General features: G+C 41.3%; 1 protein-coding gene across 1 annotated transcript in view; it reads right to left on the bottom strand.

Annotated features, from left to right (window-relative positions):
* Positions 1-12,921, bottom strand: part of DMD (dystrophin) — a 396,717-nt gene that overhangs the window by 11,272 nt on the left and 372,524 nt on the right. The window contains exons 30-32 of the mRNA XM_026047293.1: positions 9,063-9,306; positions 8,747-8,870; positions 5,194-5,286 (exon numbers count right to left, since the gene is read on the bottom strand). Coding sequence (XP_025903078.1) covers positions 5,194-5,286; positions 8,747-8,870; positions 9,063-9,306 — 461 coding nt within the window. The remainder of the gene's footprint in view (positions 1-5,193; positions 5,287-8,746; positions 8,871-9,062; positions 9,307-12,921) is intronic.

Raw genomic sequence — 12,921 nt, forward strand, 5'->3', positions numbered from 1 at the left:
CGGACTGTACTTCAAGTGACTATATTGGGAGCTGGCTGGGAGGGAAGTCTGTGGTGAGCAGCCAGCCCCAGGCTCTCTCCGTTGAGAGACAGGACAGCAGCAGGGAGACATCAACACACAGAACCGTTCACTTAAACAAAAAATCAGGTGTTTGAAGATTTGTAAAATTCATCAATATGTTCTTGAATTACACCAGGACTGACTGCTATCAGCTGGAAAAGGTCCAGTCCTCCCCACCATTATCCCAGAAGAAGTATGTGCAGTGAAGCTCATCCACTACAGGACTGTTGTGCAGAAGGAGGGTCCTGAGAAACCTCAGTGGGATCCACCACGAGACCCACCTGAAGGGGGTGCAGCTTGACTTGCTGCTAGTGCTCCCGCACAGCTGGATTCAGCTCCAGGAAGGCTGCTCTGCTGCAGCCTCACCAAGGCAATCTCCCTCTCTGTCAACTGGCTCCCTGAAGACACGATAGCTTGGACACAAGCGAAGTGTGAAAATATTTTCCTCTGCTCATTATCTAGCAGGGTTAAATAAACTAAGCGGGGTTAAATAAACTACTGAGGTGGTATTTAATAGCAGATTTCCACTAAATGTCAGACCTCTGACTCTGACATCTGTTTTGAGTTAGTACAGCAGCTGCTTCCAGCAGCTGCAGCAGTTGTGAATTTGCTGGGAGCAGCAAAGTAAAGGCGGGAATGGATGGGAAACCTTGCAGATTTAAATGAAAGAAACAAGTCCTTAAGCACAGCAATCATCAGGTATTCAGCAGAATTTTCCCCTCCTGAAATTAAACAGCTTTTAGCACCAACAGTCAGCTGTGCAAAGAGCACGGAGGACCTGTTGTACTTGTGAGATGCTAAGGACTGCTGGAAGGTTGAGCTGAATTGCAAACAACACTATAAAAGCTGTAACGGAGCACAGGTTACTTCATGGGGATCTGCTCACAGAGGCCTATGACAAGATTAGATTCGTACAAGCTTCTCTCAAATCAATTCAAAATAAATGCTGCCAAGCCCCTCTGCCCTTTTTAATGGGGTATGTAGAAAAAGCTTAGAAAAATCCATAATCAAACTGCATCTATCTGCAGGTGAGTGAAGATTAACTGCTGCTATATTTTAGTTTTTTTATTTTTTTTTTCCYGGAAGACTAAAATAAGAGCTTTTATCTGCTTTAGGAAACTATCTCACAACCTTATAAAATCTTATTCTCCACATGTTTTTGATGATGTCTAAACTAAATATTTCATTTTTCATTTGCAATACTGTKATGCTTAGTTGCACCTTTGCACACTCCGGCACAGAAATTCACTCCTTTTCTCTACTTGTTACTTATTCAGTTCTTTGAACTTTTCTCATAAATTGAAGTCTCCAGAGCCCAGTTTGCTCGTCATATTATTCCGAAATCCTCCAATTTGTTGTTATCTTAATGGTAGGTAGATATCAGAATTATATTTCTGATTCAGAAGGGACGTCACTCCTTACTCTGTGATAAGSTGTGGTTCGACATTTAGCCTAAAATTTAAATTGCTTCTTTTTATAGGCCAAATGGCAAAACTCTGTTTCATGTATGACCTGTAGCTTCCCAGGCCTTTTAATACATTCCCAGATTCCTTCCATTGATGCTACACATACATTTCAGATTATCTGTATGGATGTTTTCCGGTACTTGGATCTCATTTTGTTTTTCTCTTCTGATTTTCCATCAAGGTTGGTTTCCATGAACCCTACATCCTTTGCAGCTTCTCCCAAACTGCACGGTCCACAATGTCAAAGCAGACTTCTTCTATGACATTAGTATAGAAGTAAACAGAGCTATTTCTAATACTGATCAATTCTCAATTTAATCTATCTTTCTTTTAGTTTCACTTCTCACAGATAGTATGCGCTGCATGTGGCAGCTGGCACAAGCTGTTTGAATTCATCCTCCAAATARCATTTCATAATTTCCTGTATGGAGATGTGCTTCTGAATGGCAAACCGGGATAACTGAGTTTCTTGCCTCTGGCACTCTTGTAAGTCAACTTACTAAGAATTAATACAGAAAAATCTATTCTTTGCAGATCTGTGCTCACTGCTTTTGTGGGCTCATTGTTCTTTTTCCTCCATCTGCACTAATAGCTTGCAATTTGATGCAACCTGTAGTGGAAAGAAAGAAAACACTGCAGCGCTCCTCCGTGTGCCGGCAGCAGCTCCCTTTTCAGGCTGCTTTGCCAGACTGCTTCAGCTCTTCTGCAGTTACACTTTGACCATTTAATACACATTGGAAATCTGAGATATAGATTTCCATGTCTTAAAAGCAAACCAGCTCCTGATTCAGCGTTTTCTTGCAACTAGTCAGCCTCGCTTCCTCTTCCCCTTTCTGCATGTTCATGAACCATGAGCAGAAACTGTGATACTATGCAATCTGACTGAAGGGAGCAATGACAGGCAAATCATCTGTGGATATAAGCTCTGTTTATGCAATGTCCGTTGAATATTGGTTATTCATTAAAATGGGAATAGAACGAAATTTCTGTAATTGAAATTTGCATAAAACCTCAGCAAAATCGACAGTGTCAGGAGCCTTCTGATTCATGTGATAGATGGAAGGCCATGTGAATTGCCCCTATGACAAATTAGTTTTCTTCAAGAGAAGGTCTGACCCTTCCTATTCTTCAGTTAAAAGCAATTAGACAAACCCTGCTGGGTTTTGCAAATGCCCACGACTGTGTCACAAAGAACAGGGAAACCTAATGAAATGAGGTGCAACCTCCTCGAGTGAAAACACCAGATAAACTTTACAAAAGAGTGAACGACTTTTTCTCTGAGATGGACTGATCTTATGCTGTGTAGCTAAAGAGAATGGAAAGAATAGATTTTGTAGATTTAATCAGGCCAAAAAGAAAAGTTCTGTATGAAGCCTGACCTATCTGACAGACGATACCTCCTACCTACCTGCATGAGAAGCCCTTCTCCCCCTGAGCACACCCACTTTGCTGGAGAGGACAGAGGATGACGACTGCCCAGTGAGACGGTCCCCGCTCTTTGCTTGCAGCACCACGTGCAGCTAAAGCAGATTTTGCCCTGTTACTCAGGGAGCAACCTGGGAACCAAGAGCGTTTGTGTTGCTGAAAACTTGCCATCAGCAGCGTGCAACTTCCCCGACAGGGAAGGTTACAGAGTCCACGAATGCYAAGAAATGCAGAGAAGTCTCTCTGCTCTACAGACCAGTGATAGAAAAATAAAGGTATTTTACTGTTAAGCAGGGGGAAGCTGGAGTTCTCCGCATCAGTTGATCTGTGGCAATAAATTGTTAGCTGAGCACACTAACTCCCAGTCATTTCTATTTGTCTCAGCAGGAGTTTGTCCCAGCCAGGAAAAGCCACTTTTCCATTTTCGCTTGCATCCTCTCTTCATGCAGAATGTATTTCTTGCAATCTTTTTTAGTAATGTTTGTGATCACATAATACACTTCTAGCATAGGTAGTGAATAGAGGAATGAAATAAAGGAATGCATTCATTCTACTCATGTAGATTATTGTCCGCCACTGGGATGCAGATACAAGAAGTTACAAGTTTTTGAATTAATATATTAACTAAGGCTAAAAAAAATTTTTTTTGCACTGGGCACTGGATAATCTGTCATTCTTATTGACAAAAGATTGTACTTTTCAATAAAAATAAAATTAAAACCTTTTTTATTCTTTGTTGGCAGGGGGTGGTATCTTAGGGACTGATCACTACCTATTTATAGAAGACAAAATATTCACCGTATTTAGATAAATCATTCATTAATTGTTCTTAAAACTGCTCTTACTGTACTTTAAGTCAGGCTTAAAAAAAAGCTTTGCCAATGTTGTTGGCTGTGATTACGAATTAGGTACCACACAGAAGGGTGAGTATTTTAACACATGGGCATCTGTAGCTAGATTCATATGACAATGCAAGATCTCCTAAATATATTTATAAAAATGATGATCACTGGTAAGAAAACACCATATATTTGAACCTTGTGTATACAGCAACWTTAAAACGTAAGTCCACTTTTATCCATGTATCTGTATTTCAGAAGTATTTTCTCAGTTGTCTCAGTTGACTAATTTCTAGTTAAAATGAAGCCTGAACACATTTTCTCATGTAATGCTGAGATTATACTAGATTTCTTTTGTGAATAATATTTTTCTCTACCGTTTTCTCTTTTGATTTATAGTAGTTATGCAGCTTTCCTATCATTTCTCCACTGTTCACATACGCCACTGAGAGGTGAACCTGCCTTTAAGTCAAAGGATGGAAAACGCTGTCCTGTCACTGAAAGTCTAGCGTGATGGTTAAGACACTTCTCTGCTAAGGAAGATCCTTTGGGTGACACGTGCCACCTGAAGGCGGCCTGCAGGAGTCTGGGTGCCCATCTCACCCCCTCAGTAGGGTGCAAACAGACACCAGGACTTTCTTTTGCAAAGAGTTTTATGTCTGAGCCTTCTTCCACCTACAGGGAGCATCCTAAACATCTCCTGTTAAGAATCTGAGCAAGTTTTTTCTTGGTAGCAGGGCTCAAAAGATACCTATTGCAGATGGAAAGAAAACAAAAAAGGGCTGAAAAACGCCAATTCCAGTAGTACTAATGCTTATCCTTAGGAAACAACAACAAGAGTGCACATTAACAAAACCAAACCACAAGGAAATGCTGTGCCTGTACATCCAAGCAACCAAGCAACTCTTTTTCTTTTTCTTTTTTTTTTCCTCGATCACTCTGGAACTAAATGCTCAAAGTTTGAGAGTTTTCACTCCAAGCTTCAGTGTTATTCCAAATGGTATTTCTTTGGAGAAAGGGGAGAGAATAAGGAAAATGTACTGGGACATGTATTATAACCAAATCAGGAAGCAGACAGATTGAAARGGAATAAGCAAAGGAAATGTCCCAGAAAGGAGATTGTTTCATTCACACATCTAGCAGCCTCCACCTGTGGAGGGAGCCTAAGATACAAGAGGTGGAGTTTATTTCTCCACTCTAAACGAGTCAGACTTTTCTACGTATACGACTTACATGAAAACAAAGAGCAACAGTAAAACAGAACCGAAAACCAACTCCAATGGAGGAGCAGGAAAAAACAGACAGTTTTTCTTCTGCTCTCCCCCAAACATCCATGACCTACGTCTGTATTCAAAAAGGTGCCCCCTCACGCACGGGCAGGTGCCCTGGGCACCAGTGCTTACCTCTGGTGCTYGGGAAGGAGTTATTAAGCTGCTCCATCACCTCCTCCAAGCCTGTGCTTGTGTCCTGGGGAGGGCTGAGCAGCTCATCCTCACCTGCAAAGCAAAGCCCCAGCGCTGCGTCATTTAGCCAGCAGTTAACAGCTCAGTCCTGCACACGTGCTGCACGAGGCTAAGGCTGTTCCCTTAAAACATACTTTCTCATTAATATACAACCGAATCTGTGAAGGTGAGTTTTGGTGCCTATAATGTTTCTCTCTCTTTTTTCTTTTTCTTTAAGAAGCTGAGTAAAATTAAGTAATTATTTTAATCATAAAACTGATTTAAATATATCAAGAATTTAAGAAATAACCTATTCCAGTAAAAAAAGTGGGGTAAGATGTCTGCTTAGGAGCACTTAGTTCACATAAATGACAGTTTTGCTTCAGCTTCTCTTACTTTAGTAATGGCATGAGAAATTGCTGTTTTGAGTTCTGCTATTGAGSAGCTTTTTATTAGTGCTGGATTCGTGTTAGCAGTGCTTGGCCTAGCCGGGTACATCAGTCGAAACCAGGATTCTCATCTGCATCAGTATTAATATTTCTGACAGTTTAACTGCATCAGATTGGTGCTCCAAGAACATTCAATTGTACTGTAAAAAGGGTTTAGCCGCAGTTTAATAAAGCAGAATACATTTCTCCCACTGAATAATTTCTATGACCTGATTATAGGGCAGTTGCTTAATGGGAAATTCAATATATTTTATTTTTACTTCTTTTTGGGCATGATTTCAGATAACCAAAATCCATCTGCTGGTTTTAATGCAGACCCTAGCCTCCCATAGTAATGAAGCATCTGAAAAGGGAGCATATCTAAGGAATATATTGTTGTTTACGAAATTTCTTTTATCCCTACTCAAACACTACAGTGGTTTTGCCTGCTCTAATGGCCACAGAGAAACACATCCTTATTCTGAGAATGACTAATGCCCCTATAGTTCAGCTGAGTCATAAATTACCTAATTTTCGGTTCGCATTAACATTCTTCAAACATTTCTGGTGTTCCACGCCAGGGGAATCTCTACYCAGAGAGATGCGAAGGGGCGCCACGGGGCTGTGTTTACTCCCTGTTATTATCGGGCTCAGCATCTCCCTCGCCTTCGGGGCAGCAGTATCACAAGAATCACCGGCCARGAGTTCATTGACCTACTACCTTTGGCAGCAGTAAAAGAAGGGGGATTAAATGTCTGCGAGGAGCACTTAGTTCATAGAAGTGATGGTTCTTGTATCAGCTGTCTTTATTTTATTAACTGTACAAGAAAGAGCTGTTGTGAGTGCTACTGCTCAGCTTTCTAATCGTGCTGGCTTCACAAACCACAACAGACCGGGTCACTCCATCAACTATATTTGTATCCAGAGTGCCACCAACCTCTGTTGCGTGAGTTAACAAAACAAATGTCACAGTCAAAATTCAGAACGGGACCTCACCGTTTCTAGCCAGGCTGTGCATCAAATCAGCACACCTGCACAACACAGGGTATGTCCCTGCAGMTCAAGGACAAGTCGGTGGTTCCCTGGCCTGGCCAGCAAGAACTSCCCTGGGCAAGCGGGATCGCTACAAACCGAGCTGCACGGACCCCAGGGATTGCCTCTACCTTTATGCTGTTTTTATTTTTTCTCCTTCGAGGATTTTTCTGAGCACTTCCTTATAAATAACATAAGGAAAGATGTTAGACAAGCAGCCCAACAAAATAAAAGATTGCTCTAGACCTCAATTACTGGTCCTAACCCAAGCCAGGCCTCCCTATCCATGTTTCTAAAAATGGCTTGAAGCACCAGGAGGAGCTCCAATGTTTTGGAGGGTATCTGAATGAAGAGAAGCAAGAAGCTCTTGGCTCGCCAAGAGCCATCTCCTTAGCCCCTACTCGACTGAAGGAGGAATGTCAAAGTTGCACTGAAACCCTGTCAATAGCACAGGGACAGGGAAACACTTCACCATCCTTCCAAACACTGTCTCTGAGAATCAAACAGAAAAAAAATCATTCTTTAGCTATATTTTAAATATAAAAGTTTGAGCAGGCTACATGATTTTATGTGTGTTAATTAGTTGATTCCGGTTAATTCTAGTCTCATAAATTAAATRGGAGTATTTGTTTATCAGAAGAAATGAAACGAGGAGTGTGATTGTATTTCTGGCCTCCCAAAGGACAAAGCACGAAACCACACAACTTTTAATGAGATGGCTGGAAATTACTAACGTCCTATCTTTCTTGCATATTTTTAAGAAGTATATGAATATTTATGAAGAAATTCATGACATTTCTTCAGAGAGATGATGCAAATTATTCCACTCATGCCTAGTTTGGATATGCTACACATAACAATGCATTTACTTACTAGTAATATGAGTACAGAAAGATCCAAATGAAACTGCTGTTGACTAAACCTTATTGTGTGTTGTGTGCTCCCTTCTCATTGCAAATATTTAACTTCAGCACTTATATCACCCCCTTTTCTTTTTTTTTTTTTGTAGTAGGGCCTACAGAACCATCTTGCTCTACCAGCACAGAATGACATGACTCTCTGCACACCCACCATGGGCAAAAAGTGGCCTTGAATAAGTTGCTTCTCCCACAACCATGGCACTTCTGACTGACAAGACTACTCTCCCTATTCCCCTTCTTGCTGAGCTAGACTATTTCACTAAACATAATGGAAAGATCCCAWTTAAGCCTCCTTCGTTCTCAAAAATACGTAGTAGAGACTAAACAAAATTTTGTGAAAAGCTGATATCGTGATACCAGTTTGATATCATCAGCTATCAAGCATTATCTTACTGAAGTAATTTAATCACATCATTAGCTTAAAGATGYGCAATGGATGATTGCCTTTTGTTAATAGCAAGTCTTTACTACTTAGTACTAAATACTTAATAATTTCATGATAGACAGGAAATAAGGAAACTGCTACGAACAGTCACTAAAAACACCAAAATCACAATTCCAATCTCTGTCTGCAGAATGTTAATACTTAACCCTACTCCACAACTCACATGACATTTATTATCACATCTGATGTGATATTTAGAAAAGCAACCAGACGAGCATTGCTGGTGTGTGACAGCTCAATCCCACYGTCTTGAACAATGACAGATTTAAAATAAGATCATACCAGTTAACGGGGGAATGATTAATCACACATTGARTCCCTTAGCCATAATTAATACTCTGCACATTTACATCAGTCATGTCATATTTATTAGCTGTAATTCATTCTGAATGAAATAGTTGGCTTTTTTTGTGTTATCTGTTTTCAGAATTCAAGCCTTGGCTCAGCTTTGCCTTTAATGTCAAAATATCCAGGCTACTGCATGCATCATGATCAAACACAAAAGCCTGCACTACATAATGAATATGCAAAATGTAAATAGCCAGCCAGTATCAAAGACCATCACAAATGCCTACTTCACTCTCGTCTGAATGAAAGAAGAGAACGGGGTATTTTCTCCCTTAAGGAATTTTTGCAGAGAAATGGGAGAGAAACTATTTCTGGTGAAAGTCTGAACTGTGTTGCCTTACCCATGGTTTCTGAAGTCTGGCTGCCAACGACACGAAGAAGCATTGGCTGACTGCTATCTGACCTCTGCAAGGAGGTAGAAGGAGAGGACAGTGTGGTTCCATTCACCTTGGCATCTGCCTGTGGCTAAAAAATTGCAGAGAAAGAGAGTTGATTATTAAAAATAACTCCGTACAGTTCCACAAATCTAGCATCTCTCTCTGACCAGCCTTTATAGATGACAGATTTCCTGGTATGTTATAGTTGTTGGTAACACCTCATCCCCTGTTTGGAAGAAAAGCTCCATAAGAGATCCAAAGGAAAGGCCTGAGGACTGACCTGTTCCAGCAGCTGCCTCAGCCTGTGCAGCTGGGACTCCAGCTGTTTGTTGTGATCCTCCAGAATCTGCATCCTGGCCTCCAGGCGGCCCTTGTGCTGCCGCAGCAGTTTGGCTTCTGCAATGAGCTCGGCGTCCCGAGGACTTTGCGGCGAGACCGGCATCATCTCGGGCGGGGACGGCAGTGGGGACAGGCCTTTGTGATCGTGCTGTTGCTTCAGCCGGTCGTATTCTGCTTGCAAGTTTCTGTTGAACAGCAGCATGAAGGGAAAAGCTTTATAAAGCTGAACAACATCACATAAGGTATCAGCTGCCAAGGACACTCAGAATGTCCTTTCTGGCACGTGACATAACACACACAACCATCTATCAGAGGCTTATCTTTATCAGCTGTCTGATTCTGTCCAGGCTAAACCCATGTGGGATTACACCTCACAGACTTGCACGCGGCTGATATTATGTGCATCCGTGACACAAGTTTTATGGGAAAGCTCTTGGATTCACATGAGTTCACAGTTCCCTTTCCAGAGGGCACTAAGCAGAAGAGAGGCAATGCCTCAGACCTCATCCCAAATGGGAGTCCTGGGTTCAAGTCAGACTGCCTGGCATGAATCCCCCTCAGTAATAAATTAGTGCTAACAGAGTTCTTTCCTGCTCAGCTTTAAAATTATTACTATTTGAAATTATTAGCCTAAAATGAAGAAAAGACAATCAACGAGCTAATAGGTTAAACTACACTTGTGAATTCTCAGCTGTAGCTTCCACCTTCATTTGGTCAGCACTACTTAGTGTGCTCGTCTACTGTGACTTTATGACATTTAAAACTTGCTTTTTTAAATACTCRCTCTCCGGTAAAACACTCTATATGATTAATATGACCTACAAGGATCATATTAAAAAAAAAMCCCAACTACCAAGCAATAAGAATACAGAAAGCAAGAAACTGTAACCCTGGTAGGGCCAGCAGCCTGCCAATGCAAAAATAGAACCTTGCAGCAGAAAACACTGTCCACGAGGGAGGCATAATGAACRGCACTGGGAGTTTGTTACTGCTTTCCAGAGGGCAAAGCTGGTTCCACGGGCTCCAGCCTCAAACTGCTTATTCAAGTAGTGACCTAGATTTTTTTTTCAACTTTTTCTTATTAGAGGTTGTGAGAAGAGGCCTTTTTTTGCTAGTTTTGCCTGAAAACCAAAATTCACACGGATCTTTTGGTCTGGAGACTCACAGCACTCACTCAAACCTTCCAATTAAAGTGTGAAACACTTTTAAAGATCCATAATTGTCACCAAAAGTAGAATGAAAACAGTAGGTGTCATTTCACATGGATAAGGAAGCAATATCCACGACAAAGACAGACTATTATCCCTAAGGGGTACCTGTCATATACGACTCTTTCCTCTTCAGACAATTTAAAATGTAAAAGAAAAAAATAAAAAAGGCTAATCCCTTGTAGCTTCAGGTCATTCCATATTTCTGAACTTCCTTCTCTAAAACCCATACAGAGAGGAGACAAGAGAGAACAAATCTGGAGACTGCTTGAGAGCAACTGTTATACATAATTTGTATTCTTTCATTTTTTGACACTCTATGGGAGTGATAAGGATACGAAAAAGTACAGGTCTAGGAATGGGACTGACAAGTTTTTGAAGAATAGAAGCTCCAGAGTTACCAAATGAGAAAAACCTTTGGATGACAAATCAAGAAAGTGCTACAAATATCATGGTTATTGTCTTCCAACTCATTTTTTTTAAATGATGATTTTACATTAAGTAAAGAATTTCTAATCTATGAAAATTATCTGAAAGTAAAAAGGGCCGTACTGGATACTGCCTTCCAAGTGACTTAATGTCTTCTGAAACTTCTAGGTGAATGAACAGGTGAATAAAAGAAACAAGAAAATAGAAATGAGAGTGACAATCATAGAATCATAGAATCCTTAAGGTTGGAAGGGACCTCTAGAGATCACCCAGTCCAACCCCCCTGCACACGCAGGGTCACTCAGAGCACGGGGCACAGGGCKGCRTCCAGGYAGGTTTGGAAGATCTCCAGAGAAGGAGACTCCACAGCCTCCCTGGGCAGCCTGTGCCAGGGCTCTGGCACCCTCACCGTCAAGAAATAYTTTCTYAAGTTCCTGTGGAACTTTTGGTGCCTCAGTTTGTGGCTGTTTCCTCTAGTCCTATCGCTGGCCACCACTGAAAAGAGGCCGCGCCCTGCTCCTCACTGCCTCCCCTGAGGTATTTATAGACACTGATCAGGTCCCCCCTCAGCCTTAAATCACCTTAAGGTGATTTTTATACTGTTATACTGATATACTGTTTATACAGGCTGGATTAAGCTCAGTTTTCCGGTCCCACTTAAACAGCTCAAGCACCCACCAGGACTCACAGACAGGAGCTCTTGGATGGCCAATCTGCCTCTGCATTCCTAGTGCAGCCCAGAACATGTGTCCCTCTCTGCTTTCTCCCCTTGCAAAACKTAGACCAGACCAGACCAGCTCCAGGTCTGCAGGCTGGGACTACTGCTACGCTGTGAGGAACTGCCTAGGTGTATGATAGAGGCAATACTTTACAAACAGCAGATTCAAAGTTTGAAGGGCTCCAAGTGTCATCAAGCAGAATTCCACTTTCAAGAYATGGGAAATTAAATGCATCTTATCATACTTACAATCAGTTACCATGCTTTAAAAAAAAATATACCATTATTGCTCCAACTATCAAGATACATAGAGAAGTCCTTCCATGAAATAAAGAACTAAAAAAAACAACCAAACAAAATCGAGGATCGGAGAGTAATTCATATACAAATGCCTTCATGTCTGATTCAAAATAGTTTAGTAGAAGGGAGTGTTCTTGCTTTATAATTAGAAATAAAATATCTGTGACTAACTTGATTCATTTCACTGGCCAAATCCCACCTGTATTTGAAAAGTGTTAATCTGTGTTAATTTAGYCCCATCTTTTAAGTAGTAGTTTCCAAGTAATACTTCTGATCTCAGCTGAGAACCCCATCCTCACCCTCTCAACGCTTTCTCTTCTATTCTGCTGTTGTATCTGCCATCTGCCTAGCACCGCAGAAGAACAGGCTTATGGATTAAACCAAAGAAGATGTAGCTCCAGTGGACACAGAGAGATCCCTAATGAAGAAAAGGCAACAAAGTGGGAAGAGTGGCTACTAGATTTTATTGCTTGTGTTTTATTCTAGTTTAACATTAATTGTCATTGTCTGGAAATTGAGAGGACTTCAAACTGCAGGGGATTACATAAAACAGGGCAAATCTATCGATTCATTGATTGACCAACCGCAGATGATGACAGAATCAGAATCACCTGACACTTTCTGATCCATCTCCATTAATACAGTGTTGCTCAGTGTASCTTGGCTAGGAGCTGTCTTGTAAGATTCTGAAGACAGGGCATCATCTTTGGATCACAAGTCTTAAATCATTTCTGAGCTAGCAAACGTTCTKATAAGCACTGAAGTTGTTTTAATCTGGACTCAGAGGTATTTTCCCAGGTTTCAATGCTAGAGATGCATCACAGGACACTGTACTCGTGACGGTAGCTCAAGGGTGCCTGAACCATCCAGGGCCACTCAAGTAAAACTTTGAACCTTGGTCTGGAAATGTTGACTTTACTGGGGGACCCATAAATGACTGTCTAAGGTGGTGCTCCTTGGGAATAGGCGAATGACACACACCACCACTGAGTAGTGTTCAAGTGAGAATAAAACCTGTGTTCAGATAGCCTAAATTCCACCTAAGTTCATCAGACCTGTATTTCCCATTGACTGAGGGCTTTCAAGGGCTTAGTATCTGTAAAAACAACTTAAAGCCACACCAAGTCTATGACCTCTGAGCACAA

This window comes from Nothoprocta perdicaria, unplaced genomic scaffold (genome assembly GCF_003342845.1).
Source record: "Nothoprocta perdicaria isolate Ctin4 unplaced genomic scaffold, notPer1 scaffold_49, whole genome shotgun sequence".
Classification (NCBI taxonomy): Eukaryota; Metazoa; Chordata; class Aves; order Tinamiformes; family Tinamidae; genus Nothoprocta; species Nothoprocta perdicaria.